The sequence below is a fragment of the Myotis daubentonii genome, chromosome 2 (genome assembly GCF_963259705.1).
Source record: "Myotis daubentonii chromosome 2, mMyoDau2.1, whole genome shotgun sequence".
Classification (NCBI taxonomy): Eukaryota; Metazoa; Chordata; class Mammalia; order Chiroptera; family Vespertilionidae; genus Myotis; species Myotis daubentonii.
In genome coordinates, this window is record NC_081841.1 from 55,806,755 (window position 1) to 55,825,492 (window position 18,738).

The 18,738-nt window shown below is 35.1% G+C and overlaps 2 protein-coding genes across 2 annotated transcripts; both read left to right on the plus strand.

Annotated features, from left to right (window-relative positions):
- The first annotated feature begins 4,819 nt into the window (after positions 1 to 4,819).
- On the plus strand, positions 4,820 to 5,767 carry LOC132226144 (olfactory receptor 6C2-like). Its single transcript, XM_059681006.1, has one exon. The coding sequence runs from the start codon at positions 4,820 to 4,822 to the stop codon at positions 5,765 to 5,767; it is 948 nt and encodes a 315-aa protein (XP_059536989.1).
- Positions 5,768 to 15,351: 9,584 nt separating this feature from the next.
- LOC132226146 (olfactory receptor 6C2-like) lies at positions 15,352 to 16,290 on the plus strand. The gene has a single exon (XM_059681007.1). It carries the CDS (start codon positions 15,352 to 15,354, stop codon positions 16,288 to 16,290), a length of 939 nt encoding a protein of 312 aa, XP_059536990.1.
- The last annotated feature ends 2,448 nt before the right edge of the window (positions 16,291 to 18,738 follow it).

Consider the following 18,738-nt stretch of genomic DNA (forward strand, 5'->3'; position numbering starts at 1 on the left):
AGGACATTTTTAGGTTCTGCCCACTATGCATGAAATAATTATTAAGATTCAAACTGCATTTTTAGAAATGAAAATGAAAATGTTCTAGATTAAAAAAATACATAACCCATGTATAATAAAATAGACCAGGCCTTGCCAGTGTATCTCAGTGTTTAGAGTGCTGGCCTGTGCATGAAAGGGTCATGGGTTTGATTCATGATCAAGGGCATGTACCTTGGGTTGCAGGTCAAACCATTGCCCCATTTGTGGCACATGTGGGAAGCAACCAATCTCTCTCACATCAATGTCTGTGTCTCTCTCCCCATCCTCTACCTCCCCCATTCCACTTTCTGTAAAAATCAATGGAAAAATGTCTTCCACGGAGGATTAGTAAAAAGAATAACTACAACAATAGACCATATTCTGGTACACAAAATTATGCCAATCATACAAAGCATGAAACTCTAACCACAATAGAATTAAAACAACAGAAAGACATGAGGAAAATCACCAAATATATGGACACTAACACAAATGTAAATAAAACATGGTCCATGAAGAAATCAAAATAGATATTTAAAATATTTTTAAATAAGTGATAATTAAAGCACAAAATGTCAACATATGTTGGATACAGCTGAAACATTATTTACAGCAAAATTTATAGCACTAAAATGCTCATGTAATAAAAGACTACCTAAAATTTTTTTAACCTTTCTGCAAAATTAGCAAAAAAAAGAAAAAAAGGAAAATCAAGCAAATCTAAATAAACAAAAAAGTAAAAAAATCATCATAGAAATCAGTTTAAATGGACCAGGAAAACAGTAGATAAAAGTTGTTTCATAGAGAAAATCAGCCATAAATGCAAGAAAGAAAAAAGCCATAAATGCAAGTAGAATTGACCCTTGAACAACATGAGTACACTTATATGTGGTTTTGGGTTTTTGTTTGTTATTGTTTCTCAAAACAATGCCTGTATCATTTTCAGTCTGTGGCCAAGAGTCCTTGAATGCAGGAGGGTCAACTGTAGGTGTTGATCTACTTTCCATAAGGGACTTGAACATCCACAAATTTTAGTACCCATGGGGGTCCTGAAACCAACCCCCTATGAATACTGAGGATAACTGTAGTTAAATTTTGGGAGAGTCTAAAATTATAGGTGGAATTTGACTGTGAGAGGTAGGGGGTTCAGACTCCCTAACCCTAACATTATTCAAGGGTAAAGGGTATAAGGAAAGGTATAAGGAATTAAGAGGTGATGTAACTACAGATTTTATATATATATATATATATATATATATATATATACTAAAGGCCCATTGCAGGAAGATTCCTGCAAGAATAGGGCTTCCTCGGGCCTATTCCTACAAGAATAGGGCTTCATGAGGCCGAAGCAAAGCAGGGAAGGGAGTGAAGCCTGCAGAGCTCCCTTCTCCGCTGCCTCACTTTCTCCCGTCTCTGTCGCCTCACTTCCTCCCATCTCCGCTGCCTCACTCCCTCCTTTCTCCACCACCTCGGTCCCTCCCTTCTCTGCCACTTTGCTCCCTCCCTTCTCCGCTGCCTCGGCTCCCTCCCATCTCCACTGCCTCGGCTCTGTTCCCTTCTTCACCACTTCGCTCCCTTCTGCAGCGCTTTCTTCTACGCTGTCCTCAATCTTCACTCTGCGCCTGTGTATGTTAATTAACCACCATCTTTGTTGGGTTAATTTGCATATCGCTCTGATTGGCTAGTGGGCGTAGCAGAGGGATGGTCAATTGGCATGTTTCTCTTTTATTAGTGTAGATTAAGAAAAATATAATGAATTATAATTAAAAATGCATATCATAGGCTGACTATTTAGATAAAATTTATATTATGTGGTAAATAAGATGTTTAAATACATAAATGTGTATGTTTCTTATTGTAGTGAAATATGCATAACACAGAACTTACTATTTTGACCATTTTTAAGTAAAACTCAGTGGCACTTAGTACATTTATATCGTTGTGAAAACTATAAAAGTATGTTTTGTCTCCAATTATAAGATATCGTTGTAAATTTTTATGCATTTGTGAATAATGCAGTCAGTGCATTTGGAGAAAGAAAAATCTGAAAGGATAAGATCTATATGTAAGCATTAGCCTTCTACAGGGAGAGGCAAAAGTTTATAGTTGTTCATATGGAAAATATGCCTGGCTGCTGTGACTTGGTGATTGAGCCTCAACCTATAAACCAGAAGTTCAGGATTCCATTCCCAGTCAAGGCACATGCCCAGGTTTAGGGATCAATCCTCAGTAGGGGGAGTGCAGGAAGCAGAGCAGTCCATCCATATATTTCTCTCATTGATGTTTCTATCTTTTTATCCCTCTCCTTTCTTCTCTCAGGAGAGAGAGAGAGAGAGAGAGAGAGAGAGAGAGAGAGAGAGAGAGAGAAAGAAGAAGAAGAAGAAGAAGAAGAAGAAGAAGAAGAAGAAGAAGAAGAAGAACAACAACAACAACAACAACAACAACAACAACAACAAGAAGAACAAGAACAAGAAGAAGGAGGAGGAGGAGGAGGAGGAAGAAGGAAGGAAGGAAGGAAGGAAGGAAGGAAGGAAGGAAGGAAGGAAGAAAAGAAGGAAGGAAGGAAAAGAAGGAAGGAAGGAAAAGAAAGAGAGAAGGCGGGAAAAGAAAAGAAAAAAATCAATTAGGAAATGAACTAAGTGATTTATATGACGCAGTTGTCCTGCTTTTTGACTCAGTGATCCCATCTCTAGGAATATATTCTAAGAATCCGGAAGCACCAATCAGAAATGATAATATGCACCTCTATTTCACAGAAGCACTATTTACAATAGCTAAGATCTGGATACAGCCCAAGTGCCCATTAGTAGATGAGCAGATTAAAAAAAAAAAACTGTGGTACATTTACACCATGAAATACTATGCAGCTATAAAAATGAAGGAACTTTTACCCTTTGAGACAGCATGGAAGGACCTGGAGAGTATTATGCTAAGTGAAATAAGCTAGTCAGAGGAAGACAAGTATCACATGATCTCACTCATATGTGGAATCTAATGAATAAAATAAACTGATGAACAAAATACATCCATAGACAAGCAATAGACAGAGGAAGCTCAGAGGGAAGTGGAGGGTGGGTGGGTGAAGGGTGGCAGGAAGTGAGTAACCAAATAACTTATATTCATAACCCATAGACACAGACAATGGTGCAGTGAAGAACTGGGGAGAGGACAGAACAAGGTGAAGGGGATCAATGGGGAAAGAGGGGACATCTGTAATACTTTCAACAAGATATATTTTTTAAAAATAAAATGAAATAAATGTCAAATGCTCCTGCAACATCCTAATTTCTCCAAGGAGTCAGTCCCACCGAAGCCTGTTTTCCTTATGTATTTACCAAACTCCATTACTCAGAAATGAATTAACAATTCTTGATTGTAGGTCACCAAGGACCATTTGTTGTTTTCACTTGCTGGCATTTTCTGCAAATTAAAAAAAATTTACATTTGACATCATAAAAGCATTTTTCTCTGTCCTGATTAAATTATTATCTCTTCCACCATTGAAGAGAGTTCTCAGCCTTCAGAGTAATTTTTTTCTTAATGATGGAGATAGCAGGAAAATCTTTGGAGGCTTATAGTAGCACTAAGCCCATCATAGGCAAGTGTGTCCAGTTTGTCGGAAATGGAAAACAAAGGGAATTCTGTATTCCCAGACATCCCAGTGAATTTGAAGACATACATATTTTTACGAAAATATGACTGTAGTCTTAATATTGCTATATTTAAAGAGCCAACAGAAGTTTAATTTACAAACAGAAAAGTAAGTATGATAGTTTGTCTCTTTGATTGGAATTCCCTTTTAGGATCTAGATTATAATTTCCTCTGACAAGAAAATGGATTTCTGTGATTGTTTATATACAACTGTATCTTGCTTAATTAGAGAAATATTTAGGGTAACTTTGTATAGACAATTCAACCTCGAATTAAAAATAATGAAGTATCTTTATATAGAAATACACAAGCATGCTCTTGCATTCCTCTTCCCACCCCAAAAAGAATAACAAAATGACTGAAGTCATAGCGTCTCATTACAGATTCCTGTGTTCATTTTGGGCATTTGTTTGGAAGATAAAATAAACAGAAATCAGTTAGTTACATGTTCTGGTCAGTCTGTTTATTGACTTTAATTATAAAATAAATTGCAATATCATGAAGAAAACATATTTTCAGCATTAAATAATGTTCAAAACCTGAACATTTCAATTTGGTATGAAATTTAGTGACTAAATTTCCTGAAAGGATTCTGACTTTTGAGTAAACCATGACCCTCAGTAAGTGATCTTTCTCTATATCAGAAGCTTTGTGAACTCGGTGGTCACTATAATGTGGCCCCAAGATCAATAGGAACAGAACACAATAAGTTAAACAATAAAGTGGATACTCCCTTATGACAAGATAAACAAGGGGATACGCTCATAAACTAGATACACAAGGAGAACATATTTTTATTAATTGATGTCATAAAATGTCAATATTTGACATATTGATTGCATAATAGGCACATTTGAGGCCCTTCTTAGTGTAGTATCACTGAAGATAATTCATTGACTGGAAGATGAGGGAGGGAAGAGAAGATAGTCATCATTTGTGTGGGCAACAAAGAACACACATAGTCAGTAAAGGTAATGCACATATTCAAGGGAGAAGTAAGATGGATTGTGTAACGGGGAATAGGGACAGCCACAATGCTTAAGGTTGGTCATAAGAGTTAAGCTTTAGAACAGGTAAAATAAGTTTAATCTATCAGAAAATTTCTCTGAATATCACACGCAGATTGGAAGAAGTCGGAAGTCCATGATGAGAAATGGTACAGTGACAACATTCATTCTGCGGGGACTGACAGATGACCCTCGGCTACAGGTTCTGGTTTTTATCTTTCTATTTCTCACCTACACCCTGAGTGTAACTGGAAACCTGACCATCATCACACTAACCTCTGTGGATTCTCACCTCAAAACACCTATGTACTTCTTCTTAAAAAATTTCTCCTTTCTGGAGATCGCATTCACATCTGCCTGTATTCCCAGGTACATGTATAGTATTGCAGCAGGTGACAAGGTCATTACCTACAACGATTGTTTCATCCAAGTGTTTTTTACTGACCTCTGTGGAGTAACAGAATTTTTCCTTCTGGCTGCCATGTCCTATGACCGCTATGTGGCCATCTGCAAGCCCCTGCATTACACCACCATCATGAGCACCAAGGTCTGCCAGACTCTTGTCATTAGCAGTTGGGTGTCTGGTTTATGTATCATAATCCCACCACTTAGACTGGCTTTAACTCTAAAATTTTGTGACTCTAACAGGCTTGATCATTTTTTCTGTGATGGAGTTCCCTTAGTGAAAATCTCATGCTCAGACACATGGCTCATCGAACAGACAGTCATAATCTGTGCTTTCCTGACCCTAAATATGACTCTCACTTGTGTTGTTCTGTCATATGCTTCCATTATCAAGACAATTTTGAGATTCCCTTCTGTTCAGCAAAGGAAAAAGGCCTTTTCCACCTGTTCTTCCCACATGATTGTGGTTTCCATCACCTATGGCACATGCATTTTCATCTATATGAATCCTACAGCAAAGGAACAGGTGACCATTAATAAAGTAGTTTCACTGCTCATTTCTTCTATTTCACCTATGTTAAACCCATTTATTTATACACTGAGAAACAATCAAGTTAAGAAAGCCTTCAAGGATTCCATCAAAAGAATTGTTTTGCTCTCTTCTAATAAAAGGAAATAATGTTTTCAGACCTCTCAGATACAAGGATTCATTATATTTTTGAAGTTTACAATCTTGTTTGTTTTTTAACAATATATACATGAGTTACATTAATTTTCTTAACATTTCTTCAACCAAACTTCCATTGAGCCCTGTTCAAGCCATTTTGGTATCTTCATTTTTTCAAACTAATATCTGACAGTTTTCTATATCAATTTATTTAAATTTTTTTAAATAAATTAACTTCCAAATACAATTTAAATATATATAAAAGTTATTCCTTGGGAAAATATAGGGTGAAATGCTTTGTAGCGCTACTCAAAATGCATACAATAGTGATACCTAAACACATGTCAAAGAGTAATTTTGTGTATAATGTCTAAAACAGATGAAAAGTCCCAAGTTAAAATACATGTGAAAGCTTTATAGCGCATCTAATATTGAGAAAACAGAGGAAAATATTACTACCATGAACACAGAAATACTGGATAAAATTTAATAAATATTCATTGGAATCAATAGCTAAAATCATTGCAAACTCATAAATAAGAGATATCAGAATTATTCAACTCTTAGTAGAGCAATAATGTCTAAAATGACTTGTGGGTGCTCAGAAGATTATAGATTGGGGATGGGAATAGGAGATTGCATTATGGATCACAAAAGTTTAGGTTTAAAGTCTCAGGATTAGTAGAGCATTTGAAATGACATAATAACTGCACATGCAATGACAGTTTGAATTAGAAAACCATGCTGGTATAAGTATATAAATCCTTGGTTTATCTCTTCTTATCCACCCATCCCCACATCAAGGTATGTCAGTCTGTTCCCTGCCTCCATGCTTCAGGTATTATTTTGCTGGTCAATTCATTTTGTTCATTAGATTCTATAAATAAGCGAGATCATGTGGTATTTGTCTTTCTCAGATTGGGTTACTTCACTTTACATAATAGTCTCCAGGTCCATCCATGCTGTTCCAAAGGGTAAGAGATCCCTCTTTTTGCAGCTGCCTAGTATTCCATTGTGTAAATGTCCCAATATTTTTTATCCATTCATCTACTGATGGGTATTTGAGTTGTTTCCAAATCTTAGCTATTGTAAATAACACTGCGATGAACATAGGGGTGCATAGATTCTTTCTGATTAGTGTTTCTGGCTTTTTAGGACATATTTCCAGAAGTGGGATGGCTAGGTCAAACGGAGGTTCCATTTTTAAATTTTGAGGAAACTCCATACTTTTTTTCATAGTGGCTACACCAATCGGCGTTCCCACCAGCAGTGCACAAGGGTTTCCTTTTCTCCGCATCCTCACCAGCAATTGTTGTTGTTTTTAATAGTGATACACAGCTTAATTGTATTTCCTACAATTCATGCTGTCTTCAAAGTGATGAAATTTGGCATATCTGTTTTTTATCCAGAGAACATATTTACATATCCTGAAAACTCAAGAAACTCTAATAGAAAATTAGTGGAATTAATAAGGGAATTTGATGTTCTAACTGAAAAAATTAAAAAATATTTTAAAATCAGTGGACTATAATAACAATAAACAACAGCAAATATTATTTTAGTCACAGTCATAAAAACTTAATTACTGCCCTAACCAGTTTTGCACAGTGGATAGAGCATCGGTCTGCAGACTGAAGGGTCCCAGGTTCGATTCTGGTCAAGGGCATGTACCTTGGTTGCGGCCACATCCCCAGTAGGGGGTGTGCAGGAGGCAGCTGATTGATGTTTCTCTCTCATCAATGTTTCTAACTCTCTATCCCTCTCCCTTCCTCTCTGTAAAAAATCAATAAAATATATTTTTTAAAAAAATTACTGCCCTAGCCAGTTTGGCTCAGTGGCTAGAGCATCGGCCTGAGAACTGAAAGGTCCCAGGTTCAATTCTGGTCAAGGGTACATGCCCGGGATGCAGGCTCGATCCCCAGTGGGGGGTGTGCAGGAGGCAGCCCATCAATGATTCTCTCTCATCAATGATGTTTCTATCTCTCTCTCCCTCTCCCTTCCTCTCTGAAATTAATAAAAATATATTTTTTAAAAATTAATTACTGAGAATAAATTTAACAAAAAGTACAGTGTACAAATAAAGTATAATATCTATTCAAAAAATATGAAATGTGATTAAAACAAAAAATAGCAATCAATGTTCTTGGTTGGAACATTTTAATATGAGCATGTATATATGCATATGTATATATTATTTAGGTATGGTAGAAACATTTATTTATTTATTTATTTATTTATTTGTAGTCACTAAGCACATAGAATATTAAAGCAAGGCAAATTTTAATGCAGGTTATCTGAAGCAGAAACTAGGAGATACAATCAGAAAGACAAAAGGGGAAAAAATCAAGCCTTATTCATTGAAAACAACCAAAGTGTCCTTCAATAGATGATTGGGAAAAGATGTTGTCATACATATATACAATGGAATACTATTCAGCCACAAGAAAGATTAAATACTGCCATTTGCAATAACATGGATGGACCTTGAGAATATTATGCTAAGGAAAATAAGTCAATCAGAAAAAGCTAAGAACCACATGATTTCCCTCATATGTGGGATATAACACAGAAACTCATAGACACAGACAACAGTTTGGTGGTTACCAGAGGGGAGGGGACTGGGGAAGTAGTAAAGGGTAAGAGGGCCAAGTATTTGGTGATGTAACATGATTTGACTGTGGGTGGTGAACACACAATGCAATATATAGATGATGTATCATAGAAATGTACACTTGAAACCTATATAACCTTATTAACCAATGTCATCCAAATACATGTGAGTTAAGTGAGGCTCCAGATATGTAAGTGAAGCCATCCTATGCCATCAATCACCAACTAAAGCAGCCAGCACCAAAAGAACTGCCCAGCCAATCACAAAATTGGGTTGCTTTAAGCTACTGAAGTTTGGGGAGTGGTTTCTTATGCAGCAAATCCTAACAGATACAAGTGATAAATGGAAAATTATCTCAATGGATCTCTTGATGTTCTTCATGTAACTTAGCTATTTTAAATATATCGTGTCTTTTACCTCCCTGTTTTCTAGTAATCTTGGATGATTTTTTTGAATGGCATTATCTGCTATCGGAATAGTACCTTCATCTTCTCTCTGCACTTGACCTTTGAACACTAAGTGATGTACTTGCAGAACAGGGAGTGTATTTCGATATCCTTTGTATTAAATTCCCAGTACCTGGCCCAGGGTCTTGAATAAATGAGTGACTAGCAAATATGTATGAACTATGGCTCCAATCACGTGGTTTTGTAATTTTTTCCTAGCAATAGTCAAGAGCTCAGGTTTCTATAGAAGCAGAGAAATTAGATGACTGGATAGACTGAATGGTCTTGGTAAAAAAAATAAAAATGAAAATTAAGTATTAAATAAATAAATAAGCCCTAGCCAGTTTGGCTTAGTTGATAGATCATCAGCCTGTGGGCCGTAGGGTCTTGGGTTTGATTTCAGTCAAGGGCACATAATTTGGTTGCAGGCTCCTCCCTGCCCAGGCCCTCACTGGGGCATGTATAAGAAGCAACGAATCAATGTATTTCTCTCACAGCACTGTTTCTCTGTCTTTCCCTCTCTCTTCCACTCTCTCTAAAAATCAATGGAAAAATATCCTTGGGTGAGAATTTTAAAAATAATAATAAAGGAAGGAAGGAAGGAAGGAAGGAAGGAAGGAAGGAAGGAAGGAAGGAAGGAAGGAAGGAAGGAAGGAAAGAAGGAAAGAAAGAAGGAAGGAAGGAAAGAAAGAAACATTGGTGGTACAATCCCACTTCTATACACTTTTTTCTTTTCAAATAGATTTCCATCTACACAATGATAGAATATCAAACCTCTGTTACCAAGGAAAACAGATAAGTTATAATTTATTTTGTTAACACTAATTCAATATAAATAAATTAGAAATGCAAAAAATAAAAGCCCTTTGAAATGTAAATGTTACACAGGATACAATGGAATATTATTCAGCCATACAGAGAAAAAAATATGCCATTTGCCACAACATGGATGGATCTTGAGAATATCATGCTAAGAAAAATATGTCAGACAGAGAAAGTTAAGAATCATATGATTTCATTCATAAACAGGATATAAAACAGGAAGAAAATCTGACTTTGGGTGGTGGGCACACAATGCAATATACAGATGATGTATCATAGAATTGTACACTTGTAATCTTATGAACCAATGTCATCCCAATAAATTTTTAAAAAATGATGCCAGGCTCAAAAACATACGTATGGTATAATTCAACTATATAAAACTCTAAAAACCCAATACACTTTGTATCACTGAACCTATAATTACAGAAAGTAGATGGCTAATTGCCTGGTGCTGAAGATAAGGTAAATGATAAGAAAGGACATAAAAAATTGGTGGGGAAAGATTGAATTATTTGTCTTTATTGAGATTCTGGTTTTGGAGACATATACAATTGTCAAAATTTATCAAACTGTACAATTAAAATGAGTACATTTTATTCTATGTAAATTATACCTCAAAATAAAATCTGAAACCCAAACTTGATCTTGATCAGTTCTTGATTAAAATGAGGTAATATTCTTCATATTCTATAAAGGAAAAAATTCTAATTAATAATATAAATGTGCTTGTATACATGTATATAAGCCAAACCAATGGACATGGACAACAGGGGGATGGGAGCATGAGTTTGTGTGGGGGGGGGAGGTTGGGGTTAATGGGGGGGATGAGGACACATTTGTAATACCTTAACTAATAATAATAAAAAAAAAAGAAAAAAAATAATATAAATGTGTATCCAAAAGCACTCTGATATTCTTAATTTGAAAGAATATCTTACTTTATTAGTCATCCAACTCATTGAAGAAATTTTGTTGCTAATGATTATTCTGACAATATTCCAAAAAAATATGAATTGTACAAGTATCCTTCTTATAGATCTTTTTATAATGGTGAAAAGTAGAAAAGAAGGGACTAAAGGGGTGGATAACTCTATAACTACATTTTTTAAAATTCTGAAACATTGTAAAGAGCACATATTCAAAGTTTGACTTAAACTCTGATGCTACACTTAATAGGGTACACTGAAATTAAATGGAATTAAAATGATACATGGCAATAATTATTAAGTTAAAAATAGATTCATATATATCTAAGTATAATGCAATTTACAATGTATCAAAGAATTATACACTCAAAATCTACATAATCTTATTAATGTCACCCCAATCAACTTAATTAAAACTAAACAAATAAAATAGCATGTGGCAAACTATATATCTCAATTGTATATGTTTTTAATTAATGTTCATACATTTGCAAATATGATATGTCATATATATGAACATATTTGCAGTAGAAAATTTATGGAAGGTTATGCTCCAAAATATTAGCATTTGTTATCTTTTTTTTAGTTATTTTCCATGTACTTATGCCTAGCATTTTTCTATTTTTCCTTATTTTATCGCATGTCTTAGGAATATACTCATTTCATAAATATTAGTAAAGGAAAAAATGAATATATATGACCTTTTAATTACCATACATGACAAAGATTAATTTTAAAAAACAGAACTAATTTTTTATTAGATTCATATTGTTTTCCTACCAGTCTCATTTAAATGATTCTGTTGCTTTCACCTGTCTCTGAAGACTGTGTTGTTTGATTTTTTTTTTCCCCCCAAAGATTATTAAACAAATGATTCATTAGTGGTTTTTGAACTTGGTCACCAAGGGCCCTTTTGTTAAACAATTTTGTTGCAGATTTGGCAAATAAACAAATATTAAGCTTGAAATTGGAAAAACCTCTCCCCAAGAGAAGATAGTTCAGATCATCAACTCTCCAAAACCACCGGAGCTTTTTCTCTGTACTGGCATTTCTTTTCCCTGATCAAGACTAAAAGAAAATATTTTCAGGGCTTATGGCAGCACATCTGTCTTGAAGAAATGTTTGCAATTGGTTGAAGATGGGAACGCAAGCCATTCCAGACTTCTGTAACTGTGGGCCTGGATTCAGTCAGTAGTGAACTGAAACTCTCATGCAAGTTTTCAACATTACATTCATTTTCAAATTTCTATCTGTAAGAATAATAATGGTAGTTAAACATCTCATCAAAAGAGGCTCTGACTAACTGTTAGAAGTATAAATATGCTATTTTCTATCTTTTCAGTTATATTCTCTCTGGTTGAGATTGGGTCATGTTTATCTCTAAGAAATGGATTTTCTCTTACTGTATAAAACTGAGAGATATGTTTTAATATGGCTATTAATGAAATGTTATTTTTTGAAAGCATATTCTTGGATAATTTATATTTATTGGTGTGACCAGTTTTTAACTTTATTTTTATTGTTGACGCTATTACAGATGTCCTCATTTTCTCCCCTTTGCCCATCTCCACCCAGGCCCTGCCCCCCCTTCCCTCTGGCCATCACCACACTGTATTCTGTGTCTATATGTTATACATAGATGTTCTTTGACTAATCCCTTAACCTTCTTTCTTCCAGTCTCCCCTTTCCCCCTTCCCTCCAAAAGCTCAGTCTGTTCCATGTACCCATGCCTGTTTCTATCTTCTTCGTCAGTTTATTTTGTTCATCAGATTCCATAAACGGTGTGACCATTTTCATGCCAGAACATCATCTAAAGGTAATATAACTTGAGAGACATGAAGAAGCAATACTCCCCTAACAGGAAAAAAATCGATTGACAAATTTGCTCACATTGCATCATCTCATTAGAAATAAAAAATTTTAAGTTCTTTAACTATAATAGAAACAATAATCAGGCAATAATAATCTAAATAAAACATTACTCAACACCTGCATTATAATATCAGAGTTCTCATGGGGGAGAAACAGTTTTAGCGACTAGAAGAAAAAGTGATATTATAACTAAATACTATTCAAAGTCCGTTGGGCTGCATTAGTTGCCTCAGAGAAGCAAAGGGAGGGAGGATCCTTCAGTGCATCTCAGGATGATCTGTTGTAAATTTCAGGTGTGGAGCGACATCCCATGGGAGCATCCTAGGTCGGAGGCAAACCATGAGCAGATCCATGCCCCTTCTCTGTGATAGTGATTTCCATTCCTGAGATTTAACTCCAGAGCTTACACACACCGTCAGAGTTGATATTTTCCCTGCTCCCATATGAAGGGAATATCATAAAGAAATATAGCAAAACTTTTCACATAACCAACCAATCAGTGGCTCCAGCACAAATTGTAGGCAGTTTTTTCTTTTGACTCAATCTTTTAAATATTTTAGAAGCTGATACAGTATTTAGTTTGTGCTAGTTGAGAAAAAAAAAACTGTAGACAACATACTGCCACAAATTTAGAATGTCAAAGCCCTCAACTTCCGGTTTTAACACTCCACCGAGAGATGCATCAGGAAAGCAAAAGCAGTGTCAATGAATATACAGCTATTCCTCTGATTGGCAGAAAGGCAAGGACGAGACAACAATTATCGCTTTTTTCAGGAATAAAGGTAATGGGTTTGATCTGAGTAGTGGTTTTTCATAAGAATTACTACACTAGCCGGGGGGGGGGGGGAACTTCAAAAAAAAATTCTAAATGTTAGACTCAAATTATAGCAAATTAAATAAGTAAATTCACCTCAAATATGAATAATATAGTTTCAGGTGGAAAATTTTACTTAAATTTTTGCCAGTAATTATTTTAGGCATTGAATATATATGGAACTGTGTTACTTATATGTTCTGTTCTAGTTAAAAAGCACCAGTTAAATCTCAAAGCAATGTACATCCGCAGGGTAGTACTAAAATTGGAGTAAGAATTGATTGCTCTGGAAGACACCCAACCTCTATTTCAGAGTTTCATTAAACTCCAGAAAGAATAGATACTTAAACAAAAAACAATGACCAAGCATTTGCAACTCAAGTGGAACTGGGGTTTGGGAACAGAGATAAGTGAAGAAAAAATTACTCCAGAAAAATTACTCCAGAAAAAAATTACTCCAAACCATGTAAAGTGATTACTTCGATGCACAGCCAAATTTATTAGATTAATTATAAGAAACTCAAGGAAAGAAACAGAGGGAAGTGTGGACATTCTTATGTTTGAGGTATATTTGGCTATATTCCTGACATTCTGAAGAGCAATTATTTTTGGCAATCAAGCAATTAGGCATTCAAGAGAATATCACTAACTGTACTTGTTAAATTAAAGGAACTAAAAGAAGAAACTGAAAATATGAACATAATAGGGGCAAGAAAGAAGAAAGATCCAGAAATTAGAAATTTAAAAGTAGGAGGAAACGGTGCATGTTAAGATCAATTATAGCCCAAGAACATATAGGCTTACCCCATGGACACAGACAAGAGTGTGGTTATGGCCTGAGGGAGAAGTGTGGGGGGCTGGATGAAGGTGGGTAAAGGTGGGGAGGGTGGAATGGGAGACATCTGCAATAGTGTCAACAATAAATAAATGAAAATTCATCATTCTCACAATCTGAAGGAGGAAAAGATAAATTATGAGAGAATGTTATGAATAGTGTGGTCAAAAGTACTCATTCCACCTAGAAGCCTATAACTATTTTATACAAAAAAAAAATAGGTATTTGATAAACTTTAGCAAAAATCCTATTAGAATGGTGGCAGCAAAAGTGTGATTACAATACAGTGAAAAATGAATGGTTGGTGAGTAACAAAGGGAAAATAACTGAGAGCCAGGTGGTGGAAATAGTGAGAATATATTTATTAGTTATTATGAGCGAGGCACTTTTCTAAATTTCAGGTACATATAAATTTATATTTTTAAAACAGCCTTTAAAGCAGGGAATGTGACTAGCATTTATACCTGATTTTTTTTGTACTTAGTAACATTGGTGCCAAGATGTTGAAATGTATACATCTTAGCTAAACAGATGAAAGATAAAATAAAAATAAAAAATGGTGATGATGTCATGTAATCCTGTGAATGTCACACCCAACATATCTTAACATCCTAAACAACATATTTCTCACCAGAATACCATGTTCTGCGCATAGACAATGACTATAAGTCTTAAAAAGAAAGTCTAAAAGAAAGGGAGAAACGAGAACAAATGAATGATGAAAACGTTGTTTAGAGATTAAAACATGAGTTTTAAAAAATTACAATAATGCTAAACAAAATCTTAAGCAATGGGTTGGAAAGCCTGTATAGTAAGCCCCAAACTATTTGTATTATATTCGCACTTTATCAATATTCAACTACAATGAAAAACATTGAAGTGTAAGATTTGGCTTTAGGATTAAACTTTAGTTAGCAGTAAAATATAACTATGTGAGTAATTCCAAACCAGTGTGCAGATAAAAATAAACCATAAATTAGGAATAAAAAGTGGAAAGGGACTCATAATTCATGATTTTTTGGAATGTGGTCTACATAAAGTAATCTGATTTTTAAAAATATTCCTCAAAATTATCAAAACATACACTGTGGAACCTAATAATAATAAAGATAATAATATTTTATAACCAGAAGTTTTTAAATTTCATGTCAGATGGTTTTGAATCAGTTGTTGAACAACTAATTCTTGCTATGTGATGTTAACATCACTTTCCTCATACCAAGTATCTCTGAATTATAAATGCAGATTGAATAGAAATCAGGACTCAATGATGAGAAACCACACAGTAACAACTTTTGTCCTGCTGGGACTGACTGACAACCCACACCTGAAGACTGCGATTTTCATCTTTCTATTTCTCACCTACATGCTGAGTGTGACTGGGAATCTGACAATCATCTCCTTAACCTTCATAGATTCTCACCTTAAAACTGCGATGTACTTTTTTCTACAAAATTTTTCCTTCTTGGAAATCTCATTTACATCTGCTTGTATTCCCAAATATTTGTACAACTTATCAGCAGGTGACAAGACAATCACGTATGACAGTTGTGTCATTCAAATATTTTTTACAGACCTCTTTGGTGCTACAGAATTTTTTCTTCTTGCCACCATGTCCTATGACCGATATGTAGCCATCTGCAAACCCCTGCATTATGTGACCATCATGAACAATAGAATCTGTAGAAGACTCATCCTTTGGTGCTGGACAGCTGGTTTGTTGATCATGATCCCACCACTTAGCCTGGGCCTAAATCTGGAATTCTGTGACTCTAATGTTATTGATCATTTTGTCTGTGACGTATTCCCCCTCCTAAAGATCGCATGCTCAGAAACATGGCTCATCGAGCAGGTGATCATAGTGTGTGCTGTGTTGACCTTTATCGTGACCCTGGTATGTATAATTCTATCCTATATGTGCATCATCAAGACCATTTTACAATTCCCTTCTGCCCAGCAAAGAAAAAAGGCATTTTCTACCTGCTCTTCCCACATGATTGTCATTTCCATTACCTATGGGAGCTGTATTTTCATCTATGTTAAACCTTCATCAAAGGAGTCAGTGGCTATTAACAAGGGTGTGGCAGTTCTCACGGCTTCCATCGCTCCTATGCTGAACCCCTTCATTTACACCTTGAGAAACAAGCAAGTAAAACAAGCTGTCAGTGACTTCATCAAAAGAATTACATTGTTCTTTAAAAAATAAAAGCACTTGCTAATGTGGAAGAATCAAGTTTTTATAAAAAGATCAGACATCCTTAAGCTGTATCTTTACACTTTTAATCTTTTCCTTCCTCACAAGGAAGCTTTATTGGGATTACATTTCTCAATAAGAAAACATAATGCATTTCCAAGAAACAAAAGAATAACTTCACATGTAACCAAGCCTTAATAAAACAACGAACAATACAAAGCAAACAGAAACAAGGAATTCACCTTAATATTTTGGATTTAGTCATTGTACCAGCGTTTATTCCAACACAAACCTTTGAGTGCATTTTTTATTCCAGGCACCATTCTAAGTTACTCGATTTTTTACTTTAAACAATAAACCAGAGAATGGTTTGGGGAAAATGGGTTCAATATTAAAGATGAGATATTTAAATCTTAAGTATTAATGCTGTTAAAGATTTCAGCTTTATTTCATGATGATAAGATTGCAGCAGCTAACACAGAAAATCACTACAGACCTATTATTTTTTATTATGTGTAATGATAAACTTAAAATTTATTTTATCTTCACTTCAAAGATAGGTAAATCAAAGCTCAGCAAAGTTATTGCTAGTAAGAGGTAATATCATGGAGCAAATTCATTTGTACATGACTCTAGACCTGTGTTTGTTATAGTGTGATGCATGTTTTAACGTTAGAATGTCCTCAAGGGACACCTTAAAAAATTACCTAAGCCAAATAAGTGTATTAATTTATGAAATGGGAAAATTTTTCTGTAATTTTAAGAGAAAATAATTATTTAAATACAGTAGGCCATTTTAATATAAGCATTCAAAATGTATAAGAATTGAAAATATTTGTATTTGAAAATAATTTATGTTAATACTAAAGCCCCAGTGCACAAATTTGTGCATTGGTGGAGTCTGGCTGGTCCACCCCAATCAGGGTGTAGGGGTGTGGCTGGGGGTGGGGCCAGTTGGGGGGAGGGGCCACAGGTAGTTGGCCAGCAAGCCCCGCCCCCTGGTTGAACTCCCAGTGGAACTCCTGGACGAACTCCCGATTGAGGGGACAATTTGCATATTATCCTTTTATTATATAGGATAATATTTACAAAAAGAAACATACTTTAATATAGAACAATGAGGAGCAGAAAGATTTCAACAAAGGCTTAAAGTCAAAAGCGTATGTACACTCTCTCTAAGAAGGTAGTTAGAAGTGAAATTGTCTCTAAATTGGTATATAAAACTGAATTCATGAATGTAATAATTGTGAATGTCCCCACGAAGGCCAGTGAAATCAGGGCAATGAGCTTAAAAATGGCACTAGTCATGACCAATTACTTGTAACAGATGCAGAAATTCATATTAAATATCCGGCCACCTTTAGCCACAGTCGTTCCTTCAATCAACTCTTATTTATATGCTCTATTCTAATAGCACATCAAGGTCATTCAATGAATTAGTTTCCTTTGGTCAATATGATGTAGGTTCTGAGGGAGGTCTTTGGCACATTCTAACTCTTTCTACCAAATTATATAAGCTTTCATTCGGTCAAGACCATTAATTTTGCTTTTCACATATCTGGGTTTTATTATAAATGATTTCTCCAGCTTTTCACACAATTCTTTGCAGAAATCCCTGCATTATAACCTTTGTGATTGCAATCCATCCCACAATTGCACTATCTGTTCTATTTTAGTAGGATTAATTATTTAGAAATTAAATTATCAAATGATTGAATTTAAATTAATCATTCTCACTTGAGCAATGAAATACCTGGAAGCTTCCCAAATGTACAATGAATAGAAGAAGCAATACTAACACACTATGAACAAAGGAGGAAGCAACATCATGGCATAGGGGACTCAGCCACTCAAAAAAGGGGGCGGTGGAGGATAAAGGCCTTTTTCTAAGGATGAGCTTGGTATCACGTCAATGCCATGTCCTATTCTTCTCCCTCCCAAACGAAGCCCATTAAATCTACCTGATGAGACAAAGAATAAGTCCTGACATGATTTCTCAAAACTCATGTTTATTTGAAACAACTGCTATAATATGTATATCATTATATTGAATAAATTACCTTTTTTGGTAACTCTAGAAAATATATTGGCCAATTGAGAAGTTCAATTTAGTCTCTTTTGAAAATAAAAATTTGATCAGACAAAATATTTAGAGACAGGATGCAAACTATTCTCTACTCTGTGAATTGTTCCCTCCTGCTCAACCAGAACCAGGACTAGAACAACCTCTACCTACCCGTAGCTGTACAATTTGACTCTGTCTCTCAAATAATTCTATGCACAGGCAGTATGCTGAATAACCACAACCCCAAAGATTTCCTAATTCCTGGACTTGTGAATATTATCTTACATGGCAAAAGGGACTTTATAGATGTCATAAAGTTATGTATCTTAAAATGAGGGGGAAAATTAGATTATCCTGGATTATCCAAGAGTGTCCAATGAAATCTCAAGGAAGCA